The 26,430-nt window shown below is 39.7% G+C and overlaps 1 protein-coding gene across 3 annotated transcripts; it reads right to left on the minus strand.

Moving 5' to 3' along the window:
• Positions 1-185: 185 nt before the first annotated feature.
• Positions 186-26,344, minus strand: WDR47 (WD repeat domain 47). Of its 3 annotated transcripts, none has more exons than XM_085068280.1 (15): positions 26,240-26,344; positions 19,844-20,010; positions 18,195-18,278; positions 17,554-17,638; positions 15,113-15,915; positions 12,728-12,851; positions 9,977-10,155; positions 9,614-9,871; positions 8,830-8,905; positions 7,458-7,615; positions 4,677-4,846; positions 3,610-3,780; positions 3,090-3,221; positions 2,247-2,465; positions 186-1,575 (listed from the first exon to the last, which is right to left on the minus strand). In XM_085068280.1, the coding sequence occupies exons 2-15, from the start codon at positions 19,999-20,001 to the stop codon at positions 1,433-1,435; spliced, it is 2,760 nt and encodes a 919-aa protein (XP_084924406.1). In that variant the 5' UTR covers positions 20,002-20,010; positions 26,240-26,344; the 3' UTR covers positions 186-1,432. The 3 variants fall into 3 exon arrangements, with proteins under 3 accessions (XP_084924406.1, XP_084924405.1, XP_084924404.1); XM_085068279.1 differs by lacking the exon at positions 26,240-26,344 and adding an exon at positions 25,752-25,956; XM_085068278.1 differs by lacking the exon at positions 26,240-26,344 and adding an exon at positions 24,606-24,734.
• Between the last annotated feature and the right edge of the window lie 86 nt (positions 26,345-26,430).

Below are 26,430 nucleotides of genomic sequence, written 5' to 3' on the forward strand. Positions count from 1 at the left end.
AGGTTTTCAGCTCTGTGCCCATGTATTATTACTTACCACACTGCAAATTCTGATACTTGGAAGCAGAATCAAAGCTCTTTAAGTATTTTATATTTCTGGAAAACATAAATCATATGTCAAACTATTGTACCACAGCTGGATTGAGGAATTATAAACCAAGAATCCAAAATAAGAGATGAAACAGGTGCAGGTGTTGGAGGTCTTTATTGAGATTATAGCACAGATACACTTCTATAGTTACCTTTCCACTTTTATACGATAGCTAAAAATGCTTGCTACAGTGCACATATAATTTAGTAACCAAGAGAATCCAAAACTTAACTGCAGTTCAAATAAATAAATAACCTAAAGTTTAAGGTTTATATTTTAAAAAGTAAAAGGAACTGTACAATATGAAAATATAACAATACATAAACATTAGAATCTAAAGTTTTGTAGAAATAAAACTGCAATTTCCCATACATAAACAGTGCAAGAAATAAAATTCAGATAAGCTTCTGAACTGGGAATTTAAACAATTCTTAAATTATCATGCAGACATAGCATTTTAAGCCATGCTGGTTTCTATTACAGCATTAATGGTATCCCTTTCACTTGAAAAACTGATAGCCATTAAGCTCACTGTGACAACTGCTGCCAATCCACTCTTTTCTACAGTACATTATACACAGAGGTATTCTGTTGCATTCAAAAAGTAAAATATTACATGTTTCTACTGAAAAAAGTCAATATTTTACTTTTTCCCCCTCCAACAAGTTAGCTTGTTCAAAACAATGTCATGTAGTAAAAACAGCAACATTTTTCCCAGGTTAGATGAAAAGAAAGAAAAACCCCCACTATATAATGGACCATAATCAAGAAGTGGTTACTACCTAGTCAACCTTTAAAGTTCAGCTTTTTTTTTACTAAAAACGTTGAAATTGTGGAGATGTTATAAAGTTTGAGCTCTTGCTTAAAAGTGATGAGTACAATAAATCTGAAAAAACAGTGGAAGTAGTTTTTCTTTTATGTGTGTTTAACTACATACAGACTTGATTAAAGTGTTCCTCAACTTAAGTTTCTATACAAAATTCTCATTGAGGCAAAGAACAAGGAATGCAATTAATACCAAACTGTAAACACATCATTCATGTTACTTTGAGTGCACATCAACAACAGAAGAGTTTTCCTCATAGACTTTGGCAACAAGACTACAATAGGTCACAGCAGCATGAGTTCAACATGGAAGACTGGAAGCACTGCAAAAGAATATACTAAAAACACCAAGACCTCCTAGAAACCAGAAAAATCAGTGACAAGTGACCCTCCTCCAGATAAGACACTCTCCTGCTCAACTGCTGCTCTCTCAAAGCCTCATTATTATTACTTGTTTGGACAGTTCTGTAGTCGCAGGTCTCTGTGCTTCAGCTGCATAGTTGCCTTTGTTTGCACTCTAACCATTGTAGGTCCAAAGGGTTACAGTTCTGTCTGCAGAAGACGACAAGAAGGAAAGATCTTGTGTGTGCCATCTGCACTGAATAACTTTGTCCTTGTGCTCCCCTACCACCATCAGAGGAAGCTGCTTCGTCAGGTCCCCTGTGTATGAGGAAAAGAAATCATTAGTCATGTCATGAATTTATATCCCAGCCCTTGGGCAGCAGGGTTTTTTTTGTTTTTCAACCAGTTTGCTTACTAAAGCTTACATCTGTATTTCACCTTATGAAGCACACTTGACCCCCCTTTCTCTCTCTCACACACACAGAGCATATCATAAGGCTCAGCATTTAAATTTTTAGGCATTACTGGACACAGTACAACTTAAAAATGCAGATCTCCACCATTTTTACACAAGGTGATTAAAATTTAATGATCCAAGAAAGTCAAGTCCATTAAACATACCTAATAGCTTCTCTCTTTTCAACTCATTCGTATAGAACTAAGAATTGCTATACTTTGTAAGGGTTTTTTTTTCTAAGGGTCAATTTTATGAACTCTGTCTGAAAGCAATGGCCATCTCACCAGGCAAAAGCGTTAATCAGTGGTTTTACTGTGATGAGACCCTCACCCCAAAACAAAATTTAGTTCACAGCCTCCACTTTCAGCAACACAAGTAACCATTTTCCAACAGACACAATCACAGAGACACACGTCCAACCTTTCAAAGCTCCACTATTTTTCCCCTTTTAAAGTAAAACCTGATCTTTGAGCCAAGTTCTCAACTCCAACATTAAACACACCCAAGGGAAAGTTAACTTTGCCTGTGTTACCTTGCAGGTCTGTCACCTTGATTTTCATGTCGTAGGAGCCGGTGAGCAGGTAGTGCGCGCCGGGGGAGAAGCGCACCGAGCGGACGTCGCTGGCATGGGGGTGGTAGCTCTGCACCATCCTGCCCCCGCGGATGTCGTACAGCATGCAGCTCGAGTCCTCCTGGCCTGTGGCCAGCAGCCTGCCACTGGGATCCACTGCCACTGAGGCTACTGCACTGCCTGCAGGGGGACAGAAACCCCAACAGTCATACCTTGGCATTAGGGACCTTTGTGCAAATAGACAGCTTTTTTTTTTTTTTTTTTTTTTTACACAAGAATATACATTGTAAAACAACACCAAAAGCTGGCTTTAAATTGAACTGAATATACCTTGCTACTGTTACCTTACAGTAAGAAAGTTTTTATGTTTCAGCACTAAAAACTCTGAAGACATAGGTCACACTGGAACCATGGCAAAGACACTACTGAAGTTGCACGAGAAAAGTATCTTTGCATCACAGGAAAGAAAGTCACTCTTATGAAATAATGTGGAATACTGCAAGGAATTCACTGCAGCCCTAAAGTTTCAAGGACTTCAGTTAGGTTGCTGTATTTGAATACACCTGAGAGTGTTTGTTTGAAAATCACAAGGCAATACTCCACCCATCTTCAGAAGGGAATTAGAACTTCAGGAAGAAACAAACCAACCAACCCCAGAGGTATAGATATCCCCACAGGTTCTTTCTTTAAGCCAAGCCTTCCTTCTGCACTACAACCCCCTACCCCATTCCCTCTGTACAACTGTGACATCTTCAAAATTTATTTTTACGCCAGCATGATTAGAAGCATGATAGCAAGTCTCACCTGTTCCATGAAACGTTGTTCCCACAACACGAACACAGCTTGGCACTCTCAAATCCCAAAATCTTACAGTTTTGTCTTGGGATCCAGATGCAATCATCCAGCCACTCCATGTATAAAGTGCTAAAATATGTCCTGAGAACAAGAAGACTTCTTAATTTGATTAAATATCATTAATCAAACAGTGAAATATTACAGTTGTGATTATTTTTTGCATCCAGAGACTTAACAGTTCTATGGAAAACCTGCAGGTTGCATGATCCAATGCACCAGTGTATGGCAATACCCAGCTTTGCATCTTCTCTGGAATGAAGTGGGCACTCTCTCCATTACATTAACAACCAACATATTTAAAAACAACCACTGCCCACCTCCCCTCAAAATAGCCCAAGAGCAATTGGGAGAAGAAAACTAAGTCTTGCTAAAAAGAAAAACACAATGACTTTAAACCAACCAAAACAACCCAACAACTTTATTACAATACAGACTTAGAAATGTGTGGGACAAGCCCCCCTGTACATACCAGTGTGACCACTTAGGGCATGCAGGCCTTGCCCTCGCTGACAATCTGTTGTGTAAATATTACAGTCCCCTGCTCCAGCACTTATTAAAATAGCACCACCACTTTCTGGGCCTTCCATAAAAGCAAGGTCTCTGATCGTCCCATCGTGCATGCTGAATTCCAAATCTGGTCCTAAAAGAATTTAAAAATCAAGGAACAAATTAAGGCATACTGTTGTTTGTTAGTGATGTGCTCTTTAGAGCAGCTACAGAGAAAATGCAGAGTATTTTAGGCAAGGGTGAACATGCCACCAAATGCAAACATGGCTGTGCACTTTAGCACAGAACATGCTATTTCAGTTACTACAGTTCAAATAAAATCTCTAAGAACCTTGGTTTTGAGTGTTGTTTGAGCTTCCTACTTCCTAAAGCTTTGCAAAATGTACACAAACCACCACCAGTGCCAACTGCAGCCTATGGTCCTTACAGAGTACATTTAATTATGTGTGTAAACTTTGGTGAACTCAAAAGGCTCTCTCTGCCAGAAGGAAAAGATCATTGGGAGCACTGAACCACAAAGGACAGGGCAGCCTAAGTTCAAAACACAAAACATAAGAGTCACATTCAATGTATTCATTAGGTGGGTTGGGAATGGAAAGTAGTATTTGCTGAGACAGAAACCTTTTCAAGATGGGTGAGAAGATAGATGACAAAACTAGGCAAGAGAAAAGGGAACTAGGAGTGGAAATAAATTCTTAGTGACAACCAGTCTCTAGAGGTGGGTAAGAACATGCGGTTGTTTTACTATATACGAAGATGAATCTGTCAGGGGATAGCACAATACCAGAGTCTTACAAAATGAAACCAAAATACAACCAAACAAGCCAAACAAAACCCTAAAGATAATTCCCAGCCTCTCAGTGGTTCTTTGCTGGACAGAGATCACAGTGATGGTAAAAGGGAAAAGAGACTAAATTAAAATATTGGAATAAAAATAACAAAACATAATCAAAGTGATTTGAATGGCTTTGACAAATATTGGACAAGTAGTTGAAAATAAATTATTTGAACTAAATATATGCACAGTACCTGTTGCATTACAAGTTTCTGCATTAAAAGGCAGCACTTTCACATATTTATCATTAGAACCAGTAGCTAAAAGCTGTCCACAGGGACTCCAGGCCACACAGTAGATTGATCCTTTATGATGCTTATTCCTTTTGAAGCGAACTACAGGTTGTTTAGGAGTATTATAAGCACTGATAAAAGAAAAAAAATTCCCTTTTAGTTCTAAGGAAAACAAAGTATTCTAAAATGAAAACACTATTTTTTAATTATTTTGGGTAACATGAAATTCACATGACTACTTGCATGGTAACATACATATGTGATCATAGACAAAAGGATCTTCTTAATCTCATTTTCTCAGTTTTAACTCATCCTCCCATTTTATCTGTGATTGAACATGCAAAAAGAACTTACACAGTCCCTTCATCTGTAAAGGGTTGATACAGATAAAATACAGTAATTACTAGCTATAGTACAATGAAATCTTTTCATATGAAACCTGAACTGGTGTGATTTTTCTCTACATCCTTCATATTTCCAACATGTTAATTCTATGGCCACTTTTGAATATGCACGAGTTCAACTAAGCAACTGCATGCAAAGCCTGTTCAAGAAAAACAGATTCACCACTGTGTTAATGTAAGAATCCTGACAGCATCTAAATGCACCACAGATTATTATTTGTAAACCCATGTCAGCTTTGCACACTGCTGAAATAAAGGCAACAGTCTCAGTAATGTATATTTCCTTGATTTTAATCAATTCCCTTCCTACAATATTCCTTCTCTGCTCTCAGAGAAGGAAGAAATCAAGTACTTAGGATAAAGTATTGCAGTATCCACGTCCATCAACATTCACTCCAGTAACACCAACAGGAGAAATTCAACAAATTCAACTGGTATTGAAAAAATTCATAAATCTTACTATAAATACTTGAACAAATGAGGCAGAGAGAAAAGACAGAAGACAATCATTCAAGTCTGTTGAAAAACTTTGGAGATTAACATGGCTTTAGTAAAGAATACTAAAGCAAATCTTCATGGAAGCTAATTTTGTTTTATTGCCAGAGAGGAAATCCATGAGAGATTAACCTAAATCAGGATCATTGAACACACTACAGAGCTTCCTAAATGGCCTAATGCCTTATCTCACACTCTGAGTTTGGATTTATTACATGTTAGGAGCTGAGAATCACTGATTCTCCCAGGACACAGGAGCCCCAGCCCAGGTCAGAGACCACATACTGCCAATCCACTGCATGGAAGGACTGTGATTATTTGAGCAACATTTGCAGAACTGCAACGTCTATCTGTCAGTGTTTAATCTTAAAGGTGTGCAAAAAACGACTACTATTATACCTTGAGAGAAAGGAAAAAAACCAACTCCAAACCAGCCTGTCCTGAATCATACACCAGTTTGAAGGACAATTTAAAAACACCTCTAAAAAGGCCCAACAAAGCTTCAAAGAACAGTTATTCTACACAAACATAGGTCTTTGAAAAGCACGTAATTTTGGATGGATGTCTAGACTCATGTTGTTACAAAGATTACAGTATCTTTAAGATTATGTAATCTCTCTGTTGACTTGTAAATTCCATGATGAAATGCTTTAGGCAAACTGTAAGCACAGTTAAAAACAACAGTAAGTGGAAGAATTACAGGGTCAGAATTAAGGAAACTTCAGTATTCCTTTCATGTGGAGATGCACTATGTCTGCTGTCATATCAGATTGTGCACTGCAGGTAGAAACCAAGGCTGCAGAGTTGTTCTAACATTTCCCAATTATGAGAATAAGCAGCTGTGCAGAAGCCAACATGTGTTGCACTGCTTACCAGTCAAGAGGCTGCTTGGGCTTCAAGCCCAGTAAGCTGGCTTGCACTGGGTAACAGAGAAATCAATTCCTTTTTTTGTTGTGTCATCCACTGCTCATAAATATTTTGGAATTAACCTTCAAAGGCTACCTTACTGATGATATTTAAGGAGGAGAAAAAAGAATCAGATTACTTTTTCAACACTTTGGAAGCACAAACATCAGTACCAAAGTGGGAAGATGTCCCAGATAAAATCACTGTGCGTGCTTGTAGCTCCTAAAATTGTGAAGTTTTAAATGCCTGCACTTCTCCCCTGCTCCAACAAAATAATATAAGTGGAGCAGACATAAGGAGATTGTTATTGATGTGAAATATTTATTTCCATGTGTATTTTCCCCACCCTATTAAAAAGAATGGGTGGACAGTAAACTGAAAACACAGGTGCACACTAAACCACAAACAGTGCTTTTTCTGTCAAGGAACCCATGAACCTAGAAAACAATGTTTAGAGTAAAACAGGTCAACAGACATGCTCTGGCAAGTTTTGCTGTAAAAGTACAAGAAGACAGAGCTCTCTAGTGTTAAGTCTGTCCTCCTGCCACAAACCGAATCCTGTGAAGCCCAATTTGTGCTGGCTTGGGAATTGCCACATGCTTTCTCCCACTTTTACAGCTCAAATATCAAAACCACAGGCCAACTAGTAAACCCAGGAAAGCCCAACTGCTGAGACAAAAGACAACACTTTTGTAAGGGGAGGTGTGGTCTTGAGGCAATACATCTTGCAAGTAGTGAAAGAGAGCAAAGCAGTAGCCCACAAATACACAAATACTTCAGCACATCACCTTATTTTTGTTTGGCAGTTCAGGATTCCAGAGAGCATTGCTCTATTTATGACAATAAAATAAAGGTATGAAATGTACAGGTATCAGTAGCTACAAGAAAAAGAAGAGCTATGATACAGAAAAAGAAATTATTATACTAGCTTTCTTACCTTGGGTCAATTACTTCTGGATAGGCACAAACTCTCAAAGTTTTAGAGTTGGAGCCAACAGCATATAAACTCCCACTGGGATGAAAGGCTACAGCTCTGACAGCTTGTGTGTCTTCTAGAGTATTAATGCAAATAAATTGCTTTTTTGATTTGTCATCCTGCATAGAAGGATAACAGTGAAATTAGGCTCTTCTGTGTAAAACTGGACATTTAAAAGTAGATGTGGACTCTTTGTGGAATAATGTTAATTTAGTGTAACCAAGTATTAGCAAATAGCAGCACAGCAGGCTGGATTAGTCAAAGTACAGTTTTGAAAACAATGTCTACTCCAAGTCCACGAATGCCTTGAAGCTCTTTTGTTCAACTAACTTTTACAGATAACGTTAGATTAACACTTCTCATTTTCCCTCCAGACTTCCACTTATTTTTGTTCTTCTAAACAACCCGTCTCAGACAGCCAATACTACAGTTTATTTCTGTGTAAACACATTTGATTGTGAAACTTGCAAGGGGAACAAAGCTTCATTTTTACTGGAAACAGTCAAAGCCAAACACGGTTTCTAAACCAAATATAGTATTAAACACAGAATCAGATTTTCACCCTGTATGTAACACAAACTTGTCATTAGATTACAGTAATCTTTCCTACATCATCCTCCCTGTGACTTCATGATCACCTTTCTAAGATTATGATTTTTATTTATCGGATGCAGAAACTTTGGAATGTACTTTTTGCAGTTATTTCCCTACTAACTATTTCTCTGGGTTTTCAGACCATACTGACTGGAGTCCAACACTAAAAGTTTCAACCTGGAAAACACAAAACAATGGTTGTAAAAGACATCCCATTGGAACATCTGTTGTACAAGGAGAAGCTGCAAGAGCTGGCACTGTTTGGCCTTGAGATCAGAAGCGCTTTTCAGGGTGTGCATGTGTGATCTCACCAGTGTATTTAAATATGTGACTGGAGGTAAAGAAGATGGAGCAAGACTCTTTCTCTGTGGTACTCAGTGAACGGACAAGAGGCAATGAACACCAAATAAAATAAAAGCCAATTCCACTTCAAATTTTTTGTGCTTTAAAAACACTGTGAGGGTGGTCAGACATGGGATGAGGTAGCCCACCCTTGGAGAAACTCAAAACCCAACTGGACCCAGCCCCAAGCAAGCTGCTCTCATTGACCCTCTTTTGAGCAGTGAGTTTGGATTCAGTCTCCAGATGTCCCTTCCAATCTCAATGGTGATTCTCTAGGCACTGCACCAACCAAAATTCATTCTCAATATCTCTTAACAGTAAGAGGATGTCACATCCTCAGGATTAAATACTGAATCTTCTGATAACACACATGGTAAAAGACACCACGCAAACTCACCTCATCGCCTCTTGTCCTAGATAAATTCCCCGAAGAGTCTTCGGACTGTGGCTGAGTGACAACATGTTCTGATGCACTGTTTTGATATGGAGAAGTGTTTAAAATCACAAGACAAAACAACAAGAGCAGAGACAGATTTTTTGGTAAGTATTTTTTGGGCTAAAATTACAGTTTCAGTCATTCTCAGAACTGACTCTTGTGTAAAGCATTATACATGTCTGAATCATTACCATTAAACTATTATTTTTACAAGGGGCAGCAGCCCTTTTTGCAGCAACTCCAAGCACTGAGCAAGTGAATGCAAGTTAAAAATATTTTTCATTCTATGCCATACCTATGTGTAGATACAATACATAGACACAGAGAGGCGGAAAAATTACTGTTTCTTTCAGGTCAGGATTATTTTTAATTAACAGAAGAAATTCAGCTCCAATTCTGCCCTGCTTCTCCCTTCATCTAGTCTGTATTTCATGGAAAAGCTTCCAGAAATGTAGTATAACACAAAATAAACAAGAACTATACATAACGGAATAAAAAAATCTAAAAAATAAGCATAAAATATAAGCCATAACAAATAACCATTATTCCTCATGCATGCTGTCAAAGAAAAAAAAAAAAGAAGACTTCATAATCCCTACACAAATATCTAGAAAACACTGATCTTGAGCTAAATACCCCTATTCAACGATGAATTAATCTGATAACTAAAGAGAAATACAAACAGCTACTCACACAGTGCTAGCAGAAGGATATTTCCAGTCCTGAATGCTCTCCAATAACTTACCTTTGATTCCCCTGTACAGGTGACTCCTCAGGAAAGGGTATCTGATTAGCAGATCCACACTTTCGAGGAGTGCTTGTATTAAGGTTTGGGCTATCAGTTGTTATCCTCTGGCTACCATCTGAAGGTGCTGATGTGAAGTTACTTGCGGGGTTGGTAGATGCAATCCCTTTGCTGCCATTACATTGCTGGCTAAATGTTTGTACATCATTTCCAAGACTGTCCATACCCATATTCAATTCTCCTAGTTTCTGGATAGATCTAATAACAAACGATAGGTTAAAAAAACCAAACCATCAAACCAGGTTATTATGACAACTTACAGAGGGATATGGGTGGGTAGAAGAAGAATGAAACTCCCCCAACCTGTTAAGAAACTGTTCAGTAAGGTTCTGTTGCTGGTCAGCTCCATCTTCTTGATTGACTCCTCCTTCTAACAACATCTGCTGATACAATTGTCGCTGCTGTTCTTTCTGTTCTAAGTGCTGCTGGTAACGTAGTCTTTGTCTGTAGTATTCCTGAAACTGCTCTGTGGAATCACGAAGCTAAAAAGAAATGAGAAATCATGGATGGAATTTAAACAGTTAATTGTGGTATTTAACCTAAATATTTCCTTTCTGGTTCAGTGTTTCAACACAGGCATCAAAAAGACAGGAGATTCACCTCTGAGGAGTGATGATTTCATTCTTCCTTAAAACCAGACACAACTTACATATTAAAAAGAGAAAGCACTGCCAGCCTATGCTATTCACTGTTGCAGCAGTCCTGCCATAATTCTGAAGGAGACTGCTCTTTCCTACAAAACTTCCGAAGTATTACTTAAGGTCAATACAAGTAAGTGATTAAAAATTGAAAACAAAAATCAGAAAACTATGTAAGTCAAACTTTCATTACAAATTTAATATTTAATATATTGATACCTCCCTGCCATCAGTCTGCAGACTCAATTTGCCTCTACCAGCAGCCAACTCTGCAGTGGTCTATCCAAGTGTTACATCTTACTTTTGAAATGGGTACTTTGTTTTAACTTTAAAATTCCTTATTTTCTGGACCAAACAAATGCATGAACTTCCCTTCTCATAATTTTTTCTCTTTTAGATGCTGTCTTTAGTTTCCCACACTGCCAGCTGCCCACGACTTGCTGCCTTCTGCATTCCCAAACCTCATTTTCTCTTTCACTTCTCTGCTAACAGCTGAGAACAAGATAAAAATGAACAAACAGAAAACCAAAAGCACTTTAGTCCAAGGCCAGATTATCCACACTGAACTGCCCTACATTTTCTGAAGAAAAATCCTGAACTGCGTATTTACCAACTAAGCGAAAAAAACCAGTAGTAAAAGGGAAAAAAAACCTCAGGTGAGTTTTTTTCTTGTTTTCTGGAGAGACAGCTTTGTCATCTATGATTTTAAGTTGTATAAGGACATCCTCATAATTTTGCATTAGTTCAGACAATTCACACACATTTCTTTGTAACAGCCTTTGCATTTCTTCTAACTAACAATACTTGCAGTATGATTTTTTGTTCTCTGACACGTTTTTTTTTATTTATAATGAATTTCCTAGCACTGCTACATTTGCAAAATGGTTATCACCTTAGGTTTCCCTCAGTGAATACTTGCAATTCAGAAACTCTACAGTTATTGTCAGAAGTCAAAAGCATTCATCTTCTGTATTGGGAATTCATTAACTATTCCCCAGTCACTGGGTTATAATCCTAAATAACTATATTCTTGTCTGTATTTCTTTCCATGACTGATACTTGTTTATTACAATTTTATTCAATCTTTTGATTTGGTGCATTCTGTGCCACTATTATCCAAACTAACATGCAAACCTAAAATATGCTGCCCAGAAGCTCTATTCTATAAACTCTGGCTTCTAAATCAGCCTCTACAGGAACACAGCAAAAACAAAGCTCTGACAAGAAACTTAAATTAATTTCTTAATCATACAGGTATACACATACACCACTGTCATGTGGGACACAAAACAAGGAGAAATTGCACCAGGTACCACATTCTTTTCTGCTTGTGTATAACAGCCTGGCCAACATTCTCACCACAGCAGCTCCTGCCCTCATTCTCTCCTACAAATTCTGCATCTGTTTTATTTTTTCCCTTTTGAAGCCTGCCCTGTTTTATGTCTGGCTAAGCTCTTCCCTCCCTTCCAACATGCATACAAACCACCACTGCAGCAGAGAAGTGACTCAAAGTCCTTGAGGGGAGTGAAGTCCTAAAGTTTGGAGGACTTTGTTAATCCTACAGTATTATCCCACTGCCTCACTCAAGTATCCAGAGTCCACTAGAACAGAGCCCTGTCAAGATTAGACTGGTTTTTCAGTACCACATAGATACCATAAGCCAAGACAAAATTTACTTAAGAAAATCCAACCTGACTCTGCAAACAGAACAGACAGCACACTCAATGTTACTCATCACTACCACATTTAGAGACAGGTCTTTAACTGTGGAAAAAGAATAGAATAGGTAACTCTTTTCATTGTTTCCTTTTGAGCTATTATTTCACTTTCCCCATATTGCTGTTAAAGAAAAAAAATTAGAGAAAAAATAGTCAAGGCACAGGCCTTCAAAGAGGAATCCAAAGAAGGCTATGCTATTAGATTCTGAATAGCAAAGATATATTTATGAGAGAAATACCCAATTTTAATTTCTCTGTGTTCCAGACAAGAACTGATGTAAGATGACCTATGAAACCTAGTGTTAATATTAAAAATTACAAGCTATATGGTAGATTTCACACTAAAACATGGAGAGGATGCTTAAGCACTGTTTAATCTAACATTGTTAGCTGGGGTTTTATTTTTTTCCTTTTAAAGATACATACAACAGTTTAGCTGGACTGCTGATATGACCAGGCACGCTAATCAGCTGCATTACAGATTTAAATGACAGCAGAACTTTATACAATGGGGGGGGGGGGGACAAAAAACTAGTAGTTTCCTATACAAGATGCAATATGGCATTTTTGCTATAGTAAAACAAGATTCAAAGCAACCCATTGTCATGCATGAAGTTCTCCACACAAAGACAAATCATTATGAAGCAATCAGAACCCAGCTCAAAGGGCCTCATTATTTTTGAACAAACAAGCACTACCTCATTTTTCTCTGTTTTGGCTGATCCCTGACTCTGTGCTGCATTGAGTGGTTCATTTTCTGGGGCTGAGCTCTGGCACGAAGGCTCACTGCCGATGGGATGCTGTTGCTCCACAGGAGTATCACTTCACGCAGCAACATGGAAAAGAAGAGAGGCTTAACTGAGAAAAATGAAGAGTAGAAAACCAAGTAGAGAAAGATAACATTCTAGAATAAGACCTGATAACACAAGCAAGCAAACTACTTAAGTCATATCAAACTGAAGATATTACTTAGGAAAAAAATGCCACTTGCAAAGTGTTACATTAAAGAAAATGAACTCCCTGACAAACAAAAAGTGCAGCCAGTTTCCAAAAACCCTTACTATCATGGCATACCCAAATTCCATGATTTCTATCCCTATTGAATTCTACACCTTTTAACTAACAAGTTACCCAAACTCTCCTGTTTCAAAGCAATTATGTGCACAAAATGTATCTGATATACGATGTGACTATACTCTTCCCTAAGATACCAGTTTAATTACCATCACCAATCTAAAACTAAACTATGTTTAACAACCATCCACTTGAACATTGCTGAAAGTGCAAGGTAGAAAAATATACTGGCTTTGGTATTCTTGTATTGTAAGTATTTCTGCATGACATTCTTCCAAAATGGTCTGGCAATCAACAAGCAAATGTGCAGAACACATTGCAAGCCTTGGATGTCCATCTTCAGTTCTATCAAATTAAAGTCTTTTACTCAGTGACTTGGAGCAAGTTTTTTTGAAGTTATTTTAAACTTTTTGGGCACCTCTGTACAATAACAAAAGTAACACAGCTGACTAAAAGACAATTGCTTAACAAACATAACCTATAAAAGAAACACAGCATTTCTTTCATGTGAGAGGAAGCAAGGGTCAGATTTACATAAAGTTCAGCTTCCGCCCTTGCAAATATTGCCATTTAGGCTGGACACTTGATCTGAATTTGGATTTTCTTCTGAAAAATGTAATGCCTTCTTGAAAACTAGGGGTCTGGTTCTATAGTTCTAATCCTATAAATCTGACTCTGCAATTCTAACCTTCAAGAGATATACTACTATTGAAAAAAAACATGTTACAAACTATAAACTCGACATGAAAAGGCCTACATAAAGAACTGCAGGAATTAACCACCTTATCTAGCCCACACAATGATGTTATTTGTGCAACATATGTCCATAAGACTGAAGCTATCCAGAAAAATGCCAGTTGTGAAGAGGCTGATAAAACCCAAGATTTTAATTTAAAAAATCAGCTCCTTTCAAGACAAGTAGTAAGATAAATATTAAAACATATATTACTGTAAATATTTCCAATTACCATTGGTGAACTGACATCAGTTTGGTAACTGCTTGTTTTCTTTTTACTGAGTTCAATTACAGCTGCCCTTTACCATAACAAAACATAGGGAATATTGCTCCAAGGCAAAACTAATAAAGAGACCAGCTGTGGCCTAGATTGATCACCACAACCCCAAATGTCTTCTCCTGGCCACTGCAGCCAAGTGCAGGGCTAGTTGCCCACATAGTCCTCTAAGAGCCAAAAAAGCTGGCAGCTGCTTTCCAGGGAAGTGTGACTACAACCATTCAAAAAGGACAGAACTGCTAATCAAAATATTAAGGCCAGGCAGAAACATGATGATAAACTCTCAACTGATATGTACCAGGACATTTCTCTCAGAAGCCAATTTTGCAGTCCACATTTTATTAAAGAATTTATTAATAGCATAACCCAACTATCTCAAAGTCCAACACAAAAAATATAATACATTCAGCTGCCTTATTCATCTTTGGTTTGGAAAATATGAAGCAAATATTTAAGCTGAGCTACTATTGTAACAATTTAAGTGATAACAGGAATGCTACAACAATGGCATATTGTCGTTTCCAACAACTTCAGTGGGATATGCAAATTGTTCAAGTATACCTAAGCAACTAATTTACAGTGTCAAGACCAAAATTTATCGAGACTTGAGGACACAACGCAATGAAGAAAGAAGATAGGAGTTACAGCTGTTTCACTGTCTCCATTTATTTATCTGAATGGAAGAATTCAGTAATACTAAGCACAAATCCTAGCTAGACCATATTACATACTCAGAGAATATTTGTGCTCTGTGCTAGGAAGCTTTAAGAGAGCCCAAACTGCATCCATAAGGCTCAAAAGCCAAATACAAAATTCTACTTATATTATAAAAGCATAAGGAAGAAAGCACCTTCTATACCCAGTTTCTATTACAACAGATTTTAAACAACAAAATTATGTTTCAATGTTACAATTATGTTCAGGGTCCCAGTGCAGGTAAGAACACACAAAGTGCAACGTAAGCTAAGGTAAAAACAAAGCTCTAGCTGCACTTACCGCTCAGGTGACTCTTCAAAAATGCTGTGACATTCAGTGTTCTCAAGCATGAGGCTCCTGCTGAGATTCTGTACTCCAGGGTAATGGAAATTAGCAAAGGAGTGTGACATGGGAGAAGTTTTGGTCCCGAGGTCTGTGACCCGCTTATCGTGGTTTGTCAGTCCACACGAGAGCCCATCTAAGGCAGGGTTTAAGGAGCGGGTCATGTAAGCATCTGCTGACTGAGGCCGTCGCATTGGGGATGATGGATAAGGAGAAAGTTTGCTGATAAGAGGTGTCAGAAGATCAGCATAGGCAGCTTTTGTAGGCTTGAGGAGTTTATCAACATGAATATTAAGCATCTTTTGTTCAAATGCACAAGAAAACACAGTAGCTGGCAGATTCTGCAGCCAGGATAATAAGCTAAGGTCCAAGTCATCACACCCATTACCACACAAGAGATCAATGCCCAGCAATACTTCACTTTCTGTGATTTCTTCTCCTGTTGCTTTACTCTGACAGAACTCCACACAACATTCATAAAGCAGTCCCTTCATGACGAGCTGAAATAAGCGATTGTTACTTGCTTTGAAGCCAGCCTCGCTCAGTTTCCTATCGGCTGGAATAAACTCTGCCACCATGACGCAGGCTTCTTCAAAGCAGTGCACCCGGGCAGTGCTGGGATTCCACTCCTTGAACTCGGCGTGGTTGGTGAGGCGAGGCAGTGTCAGCAGCAAGCACAGTTTGCTGTAGTCTTCCTTAGAGGGACAATATTCCTCCAGCGCATGCAGGCACTGCACAGCCTCCCGCATGGTAAATTCCAGCTACGGAAACATTAATATCAACAGAGCTCTTTGGAGTACATGTGCTTCCATGAGAAAACACTTGAACAACAGGCAGCAACAGAATTTATCTGCCATCATTCATTTATTACTAATAGTGCTTGTATTTTAATTAAAAAAGCATATAGAGTCGGAATTTGCTGATACTAATGTAGTTACAACAGAGACAAATTCCTAGATGCTTCGACTTCCTAAAATCCCCCATCCATTCCCATTTTTTATAGATTTATGGAACATTTTCATGTCACTGCAGGTTTGACAGGCTTAAAATTTTAAATCTGTAGCTGAGCAGCTCCAATTCTATTGAAGCACAAAAGGTCACTTTCCATTCTCAAAGCCAGCTGACTTATTTTCCCTTTATTTCTATAACCTGTGCCAGTAGCTTTTCATAAAAGCCTTGTAGATTGCTCTAGTTTACAGTGATTAGCAGCTTTTATACTAAGATTTTCTGTTCTTCAATCAAAAATGTTAAGAAAGTTCAAAGAGTTCTCAGAAGATAAGACCTCCAAATGAATAGAGGGCTTTATTACAAAGCCTGTCGATAGCTAAGATCCAAGAATAACGTTAAATACACAAATCCTGACATTTTTAGCGACAAAGATGCAAAAACCAGTAGAACTCCCCAGTTAGCCATGTTACCTAGATACTTCAATACAGCAGGCTTTGACCCACAACATGCTAACACATTTGGTAACATTTAAAATAAAATAAGGAACATTAATCTGTTTTTTTTCCCCCTCTACTGCTGTCTAGCAACAGTGCACAGATTGAGTGATAAAAGGACTAGTACACCTCCCATTTATAACTAGAAATATCGATTTACTTCTAATTTTCTCTATTCTGTCAAGAGAAAACCCTCAAGTATAGTGTAAGTGTAATGGGACACAGAATTAAAATGAATGCAGTCTGGAAAACAAAATCACTTGTCTTAAAACTACTGGCATTCTTCATATTTAATGTCATACATTTTTTGTCTTAGAAATTTGGTATTACTGTATCATCAACACAAATTAAAAACTGTAACTAATTTCACAATCTGCACACTTTCTTTGCCAGTTTGAGTTAATAATGCCTCTTTCCATATTAAAAACTTAAGTCCACAACTCCTGCCGTTTGCACATTTAACTGAAAGAGTCCTTTGTGAACACATCTGCTCCCTCAAAAAAAACAATTCTGACCTTTTTCTCCAAAACCAAAAGAAATTAAGTACAAGATTCATTCAAACTTTCACCTGGCCCACATTACAACCATAAATTTCTGTGACTCTGAGGCTTGCCTCAGAATACTTCTGGAAAATAAAAGTAATAAAAAAAAGGAAGAGCCCTGTATTTTAGCACGCTGACCTAAAGTAAATCTAAGGGTCAGGACCACAGACACAGCATATGGTCACTGATCTGACTGCAAAGTTTCAAGTAACCCTTTTATGTACAATTGTATTTGAGACCTGGGAGCCTCATTTCCAATGAACATTGATTCCTTTTTCCAGTGTTTATGAAACCACTTGGTAATAGCTAAAATTTGTGTATTTAATGCTGGGAGCTTTTGCTCTGCCTTTAATCAGACTAATCTCAAGAGATTTTCTGACAACAAAAAAATTCCAAAACCAGAGGCAATTCTTACATGCTGAGGCTCATCTTCTGCTGACATCGCATTGTTTACACATAAGGCTTCCAAGAACTTCTGTTTCATTATAATGTAACGAAACCTGCCGGTGAGAAGAGAAACACTATACATTTTGCTCCAGTGGTTAAACATGATCCTAGAGACAAGCAGGCTATTTTACATCACATTTTTGAGTTAGGCATAGCTATTGCCACGACAAGGAACTCTGATATGAAATTTTAACAGATTGGTAACCACAACTTTTTTTTTTTTTTATCAGGAAATGTTTTTTCCATACTTGCTTTCAGAAATATTTTATTACGAGTATCAGAAGGCTAATTAGAAAAAAAACAAGTATAACAATCATATTATTTCTTGAATAGAAATACGACAGAGCAGCCACCTATTAAAAGACTGTACAACATGCATCATATTCTTAAAGTGTATGACACATGACAACTCATTACAGATTGTCAGCACGTATTTTAAGTACAAGTTTAAAAACACATGCACACACTTATGGAACAGCACACAGGCTAGAAAAAAGCTCCAAAAACTAAGGTGAAAAACTCAGAACTACTATTTTTATAGACTTTACTTAGAAATCCTCATTTTCCAGAACTCAAAAAAACTGAATTCTAACATACATTCTATTTTACCTTTTCTTGTCGAATTTTTCCATACATTCAAGAGGCTGAATAAATTGAAGAACCTCATCCCACTGGCCATCAAGAATCAACTGCCTAGTAAAAGAAAGGATCATTCCTTGAATGTCACTGCATTAGAACAACCTTTTTCTAAGCAAGCAGCTGATTTAAATACAAAACTATAATTTAAATACACAACAGGTGATCAATCTGCTTTGAAAAGTCAATGTTTTGCACAGATGCCAAAATGACTAATATGACTAACAAGAGCAAAATCCAAGTCTGTTCTCAGTATTTTTAAAAAATAACTGCACACTAAAAGGAGAAATGTTAAGTACTTTTGCAGGCACACCAAAAAGTACCAAATGGTCCTGTATCTCCTGCTTTACCTGTAATTCTTATTAAAAAAAAAAAATCTTACTTGAAGAGTTTGAATAAAGGTATCATTTCAATGAATACATCTCAATTAATGAAAGAGAACTTAAAAATGAGTTAACTTGAATTGCATAAATACTGCTGGGGCTATTTTACAAAAGGAAGACAAAGAGCTCCCATATTAAGCATGTTAGAGGGAGAGCTCGGCAGGAAGGGTGCCAGCACAGCAGCTCCAGATCCCTGATCAGTGGGCTGGACTGCACCGGTAGAGCAGTTCAATTTCTTTATGCCCTCGTATCACACACAGAGCTTTCTGTAAAAGGCCCAGGCCTACCAGGGAAGGATGAGTTTGTCCAACTAAGCTAACAACAAAACAAGAAAAAATGGATTAATAACTCAAATCTTTCTGCAATTCTTCTTTCATTTCATTTTAGTCCAATATATATAATTTTAATCAAAAGGGAAGCCAGGTGAGAAGATTTGTTCAGTGATAAAACGCATTTTTAGATGTTTTAAGAACAACTGGATAAATTATTTTCTCATGCTTCAAGAGTATTAAGTACCTTTGACATGAACAGACAACAGCAATGCTGAAAAACTACTGTGGATCTACACTGATTGTTTTTAATAATATTGAGAGCAATATCCTGAATGGTAAATTGCACCAGCCCTCATGCCTTTATGATGAAAGACGCTCCTTTCGTGTTGTTAAATTTAAGACAAATCTAAGTATTATTTTGAAACACACATAATATTTTTGAGGAAAAGCTCTGGAAACCACTCATTCTTGTTGTTTGCACCACAATACTGCAAAAACATTTTAGAAGACATTACACCTTCAGGGCCGTGGGATTGGTAAGCAGATAATAACAGATCACATATGCCAACAGGTCTTGCTTTCCCATCCCATTCATGCTTGTGGTTTTCCCCCAGCTTAATCTGCACTGATACTGGCACTTGTTAAGGCTCCTTCCCACTTGCATTCATTGGTGTGCCAGAAAAATAACAAAGTTAAAATGAACAAGCAAAGAAAAAAAACCAAGGTCAATGTATGCTGCTGATGCCTGGTCAGTGACTCTGAGTGGCTCACAGAAGGATGTCAGTAACTTCAGAGGTGGAACACACTGCAGGGCTGGGCCCCAGAAAGGGATCAGGCCATAGCAGAATAAGATGAGGACACAAATTAAGATCTCCTGCTTAGTGGCACAGGGCTGCTGACTGAATCACAGTCCAACTCTTGTGTTTTCATAAATGTGGTATTTAAGCACCAGAAAATGAAGTCCTACCTTAGAAAGAGCATGTCATCAGAAAACAAGCCATTAATGACCCCGCTTTCTTTCTCAAGTGCCAGCATACTGATGTGAAGCTTCCTTGAGTTCAGAAAATCCAGTATTAGCTTAATTATTTCAGCTTCTTTAACGTTCACTGTTTCTTCAGCCGTCATGATGGCAGCCTAAAAGGAAAGAAAGAATTTTAGCTATGATAAATATCTAATCTTCTGCTTGGTTAGCAAATGTTGGCTACCAACAAAAATAAAAATGCAGATTTATAAGGCAGAACATAGTGGCATTACAAAAATTAAACTGCAAGATTAATTTTTTATTAAGTAATTGATTTTGAGGTTGACTATGAAGCCATAATTAAGATCTACCAATGCCTCTGCAACTTCTTAATTTCTGTCCTACACATAAATAGGGGCTCAGACAAACAAATCTACCAAGAAATCAATTCCCTATCAGTATGAAAATATTGTGCTTACCAAGTCTGCAATATGTAAAATTTTCCTCTCTGAAATGCAAACAGTGAAGTTCAAAGAGCATAAGAGTCACTTACTATGTCATTATCTAGAGAACTCACATATGAACCTAAATATTTCTAAAACACATAAAAAGCACAGCACACTAAAAATGCCATCTCTCCCCACCTTAACTTTGAAGTAGCATATGACAACTAAGCCAGGGGTTTCCATTCTTCCTTCTTAAGGATGTCTTATTTCTGTCTATTCCCTTCATCAGGGATCTAAAGCTGCCAGCTGAAGGTGGCCTAAGACAGTTCCCGCTGGCTGCCAGACTGCCATGCACTCACTCACCTCCAGCTGCGTGTTCACAGCCCTTCCTCTGCCCTCCTCACTTCTGGCACTGCAGGAGCTTTTCCACCAACTCAGGATGAGTGGCTCACTGGTCTAATGAGCTCTCCAGCCAGCAGAAAGCAGAAGTGGGTAGATGTAGCTGGGGCCCTGGTGGCCAGCAGTCTGCTTGTTTAGAGCTCCCACAGATACATCGCCCAAGCTCCTTTGCAACACAATTCCTCCAAGGACAACTGTAGCATGTACTCCTCTTACGAAACCTAAACTGAATTCTTCTTTTGGCTAAGTCTTGCCTGGTTCCTTAAGTATGACTTACAGGAGAAGCTGTTGAACTTGTTTTTTCAAGCAATAAAAAGACTTTAAAAGTAACTCCTAAGCTGATCTGCTGAAAAGAACTGGGGATGTGGGGAGAAACCCTCTAACACAGCCAAGCTACACAACATTGCATTATCAGGAGCTTGAAAAAACCCAACAAACGAATCCCCCACACACCTAGCAGCACTCTTGCAGATACAAGAATATGATTTCTCATCAGGAAAATCTCAATTTAATCCCACTCAATTTCAATGTAAAATGAGGCAGTGCCTCTTCTCACCTCTGCCCTCAGCCACTCACCCCAGCCAGCTCCCAGCCCCACATCTGCGCTGTGCTGAGCCTGACCACTCCTCTGAGCTGGGTGCCACTCATGCATTTACTCACTCCTTGGACACAAGGGCACTAATGCTGACACAAGCAACTAACAGAGTTTTGCTTTCTGGCAGTAGCAAAGTCTTAACCTGACTTCAGTGCACTCTCATAATCAGTTTAAGACCAGAGAAGAAAGCAGTGGCAGTGATTAGCCCTCAGAAGGAGGCAATAGCCCCAGGAAGGAGGAGACCCTGGAGCAACAGTGATCCAAAAAATGAAGAAAGTGAGGGGAGATGACCATACAAAGCAAGATATCCACAGCAACAGGTTATAACTCTCAGTGTCTCTCCCTTATAAATCAAAAGGGGACATAAAAGTTATTCTTAATCTCCTCATGAAACCATTCATTTATGCAGATCCTGCAACAGAAAGACAACCAGCTGTGGGCAGCCCATCTCCCAAGCTAGCTTGAGAAAATGATGTAGCCTCCCGGTATTTCATCCTTGGAAAACTGGAGTTAACCTATCTACTAGGGAAAGATGCACAGAATCTGAGTAAGTCTGAATAAACCAAATAAAACACCCGGAGTATTAACAAGAAATTAATTATTTATCGGACGGGAAAGGAAGAGATAATTATCCCAGTGAAACTTCTCTCTGATCACCATAAACCAATGCTAGTGAACTTGAACAGAAACAAAAACTTAGGCCTTAATAACATGTTTTTTTGCATTACTGTCTAAACCCCCAAATTTTCTGTCTTCCTCACAACTGTATGCCGATTTTTTTCTATGTAAGTTTTTGCCAGAACATTTGACTAGCAAAGCATTCGATTATAGCAGCACAGTTTATTTTGGAACAACAGAGACCTAGTTGTGCCAGATGAAATGGCCTAACTTCTTAAAATGGCTAGGTCTAATTCTCATTTTAGACATAGAAGACTCCAATCACCAAGTATTTTGATGGGTTTCATGAAAGACACACCCAGAGACCATAAGCACATTGTCAGCTGGTAAAGTTAAAAGGAAAAATTAAACTCTGGCTTGCCAAAAGCTTTTCTGCAAGAAAGAAGGATAGACCCACAAATCAAAAACCAAAACTTACAGAAAAATGATTTTTCCTCATGTTTTATCACTGTTTCAGCTTCCCCTTTTGGCAACTGGATATGGATTTTTGGTCCAAGAGAAAGAATTCAACCCTACCCTTATACACTGAAGGAAAAAGACAATCAACACAAATTTAACCAGCAGTTTAGTACTAACATCTTAATTCACAACCTCATCTAAAGTACTCGTACTTCTCTTTTATGATGCATTATGGTACTGGTGTTTTTTATATAAAATAATTAACCTCCTTATCAAAAGACAAATTAAGTCTTAGGCAAAGCTATACTGAGACTCCTCATCAGAAAACTACTAGGAAAAAAAAATCAGACTAAGAATCCCTTTGAAGAAAAGAACACCAAGTCCAGCTTTCTTTTCAGCTGGCTCTACTGGACTCAAGTGTAAACAGGAAGCCACCCTACATAGCTTCAAAGCTTCTCTTAATTATTTATGTAATTTACTGATGACAAAATGAGCATATTATTCAAGACTTGGCTTCAGACTACATCTACATGAAGTAAAATTCAGCATCTGTGAGTTGTCTTCCATTCTCCATTGTAGTTGTTTTTAAATTAAAAGGTTTGTCCTGATCATAAAGTCTCTGACAATTCTAACTCTTAACTTCATTTACTTTATTTTCACAGAGCAGGATAAAGAATGGTTGCACCCTCCATATTTGATATAGGACTAGTAGCAGCACTTTTGGGGTACAGTAAAGAAAAATGTATTATAATATCCAAACTTAGTCTGGATATTGAACTTTTGAAAGAGAGTTGAAGTACACTAATAAGCTCATAAATTAACAGTATTATGAAAATATTTAGAGTACATTCCTTGTCAGAGCAACACAAATAGCTAGAAAAGAACAGTAAACCTACTAGAGAAGATTTGCACATAATTGAAGGTTTTTAGTCTGATGAGCTCAGACTTCTTTTATAAGCATTATGCTGTCAAAGCAATAAGCAGCATTTTATCATGAAATTATAAATCTACATAGGTTTACATATCACCCTCTATGAAATCTATGAGGTTTTCTGACATTCAGTGGTATGCCAGTACGTGTATAAATAAAAATAATAACAATTAAAAAGCAAAGAACAGCAGGGAAACTCAAGATTAGAGCTCAAGCTGCATCTTTGGTCCATCACACTGTATTGCTTTCTGCCGGCACATATGGCACATAACGTCACAATCTGATCAGCTCAAGCTCTAATACTCAAGAATGACTGAAGCACAGCATTAGCTTGAGGTATAAATGAAAGCAAACGAGAATTAGAGCTTAATATTTCAGGTGCCTTGGATCAACCACATTTCTAATACAACCTTTTTATCTTGCCCAGTCTTTTCAGAGTGGTACTTCTCCACTCCTTCCCTCCTTCTCCAGTCCAGTCCCTCTTATCTTCTGCTAGTTCTATTTAAATTTGGTTTTCTACATAAGAAAACAAAAAAAAGTTCTTGCCACAAACCTGACACATCGTTTCTCTTTAACTTCAGTGGACAAGATGTTGTTTAAACAAGCTCTTTGGAACATACTACCTAATGCTAAATCTTCCAGCAATAGGCTTCACCCTTGTTCTGTTCTTAGCCATATTTTAAGAACATGCCAACAGCAAGAATCCTCTCATGGTGTTACAACCATAAAAAAATAACTCTTAAAAAAATAAGAACATATTTATGTTCACTTCTATGCATCAATATACTATTTCAGTGAAATGTTTATTAACTAGAAGTATCTAAAGATAGCGCTAAACAGTCTCTATCTTTAAGCTACCTTTCTTAGAAGAAATTTTAAATGCATATGCATTCACGCGACAGAAATTAGAAGTATAATTTAATATTGAAAAGCAATTAAATTGTGATATTGTACAATAAGCATTATTCATATGTTATTTATCAACTTAAACAGATAATTTGCCAAAAGTATAGAATACACATTTGGAAAACCAGGCAAGGAATATAAAATCAATAGCTACTCTGAAATACAATATTAATTAAACGATATTATAGTTGAAATCTGAAGTGTCATGCTGTGAGAGCAGTGACACATTTAAAGTGACACACAATGCCAAATTAGGAGTCTTGGTTCACTGACAGCTGTGATGCGGACCCACAACCTCAGCATCCTGGGGAGCTGTCACAAAAAACCTCAGTGGGAACAAGTCCTACATATTTAAATAGCTGGCTATTTAGCATTAAGTTATTTCACTTTTTAATCCACCCCACAGACACTTACATTTGCCTCTTGTGCCTTCCCAGAGGCCACTCCAGTGTTCTGGTTACACAGAGCCCACAGGGCACTCTGGGCCCGCTCAGTCCCTAGTGGCTCCATTTCTGAAGTGCTCTCAATCATATCCCAGTTATTCTATATCAAAAGAATTTACAAAAAAAAGAGGAAAAAAAAAGAAACCATAGGGCAAATGTTTATCACACCTGATTCCCACAGCAGTCAGCGGGAGCTCACTGACACCCATTTCACCCTAAGAAATCACACAGTTCATTATCTCAAATGAAATGCATTCAGCATATTAAGCCCTTAACAGAAAACCTTCTCTAAACTTCACACAGCTGAACTCCGAGACCTTTTCTACTCCAATACACAGCAAATCGGTGTCCTCTTACACACCAGCCTTTCCTGCCTCACACAGATTTTTCCCTGGCTTGCCATCTAGTAATCCATGTTGTTGCCCTGCTTAGATCAGCTGTTGCTCCAGAGGCACCCGGTAATCCTTGTCTCAGCACGCTCGGGAGGTGACCGCAGAGCTCAGCATTCAGCAGCCCCTGCTACAACAGGCACACGCCTTGCCCAGCGCATTCCGCACCGCGAATGACAAAAAGGTGACATTAAATTATGCAATGCTTCACATCCCAGTGAAAACAGAAGGCAAGGAAATAAGAAAAGCCAAACAACTTCTAAAGACTAGAAATTAACGCGTTTTTCCTCTAATTCCCCGCGTTGTTCCAATGTTTTTTCCCTCTCCACGCGCGATTCTATAGGCAATCCAGCTCCGCCGGGTTTACAGCAGCCGCCCCGGTGAGCTGCGCCGCGCCGAGCCGCATCAGCATTTCGGGAACGTGAGCTCAGCACCGGCGGCGGGCAGGGCCGCACGGCCCCAGCACGGCTCCCGTGGGGCGGCCCGGGCACACAGCGCTCCTCGGGCACACAGCGCTCCCCGGGCCCGCACCGCGCCCGAGCCGCCCCGACCGGGCCACAACAAAGGGGCGGCGGCGCTCGGGCGTCGCCGGCAGCCGGAGCGATGCGCCGCCCGCGGGGGAAGCCACGGACGGAGCCCGGGGCCGGCGAGGACGCCGGGCAGCGCCTACCAGGCGCCGCAGCCCCGCCGGGCCCCGCCGGCCCCCGCCCTCGGTCCCGCCCGCTCACCTGAGGGGCCCCGCGGCCCGAGCGCGCCGGCAGCGGCGGGGCGGGAGGGGAAGATGGCGGCGGCCCGGCTGCAGGCGGGCGGGCCCGGCCCGGTGCCGCGGTCTGTGCAGTGCCGCTGTCGCTCCGCTCGCTGCCCGCCCGCACCGCTGCCCGCCCGGCGGCGCCCCGGGGCCCTCCCGGCGCCGTGCCGAAGTGGAAAGCGAAAGGGGCGGGTCGGAGCCGCCCCGCCGCGGGGGCGGGAGGGAGGGAGGGACAGATGGCGGCGGCGGCCGCGCTGGGCGGGGCTGCTTTGTTCGCGGCGGGGCGAACCCTCCCTCCCTGCCGCCCGGCGGGCAGGGCCGCGGCCCGCGCTGAGGGAACGCGGGGCGGAACCGGCTGGGGCGGGCCGCAGCTGCCGCCGGGCTAGCACGGAGTACCCCGCGGCCCCCGCCCGGCCGGCAGGACACAGCCCGACCGCCCCCGGTGCTCCTGCCGGCGAGAACACTCACCGGAGCCCGGTGTCCCCTCACAAAGGGCGGCCAGGCCCTGTGCCCGGCTCCCCTCACCGACTCCCCGAGGCACCCAGCGCTGCCGGCATACGAGCAGGGCACGAGCGGCGCTGCCCGTCTGCCACCGCCCGGCTCTGCTGTGCTGCCAGGCTCACGGCTGGTGGGCAGCACCCTGAAGTACTGCGTGAGGT

Source organism: Lichenostomus cassidix, chromosome 8 (genome assembly GCF_008360975.1).
Source record: "Lichenostomus cassidix isolate B80296 chromosome 8, HeHo_3.0, whole genome shotgun sequence".
Taxonomy (NCBI): domain Eukaryota; kingdom Metazoa; phylum Chordata; class Aves; order Passeriformes; family Meliphagidae; genus Lichenostomus; species Lichenostomus cassidix.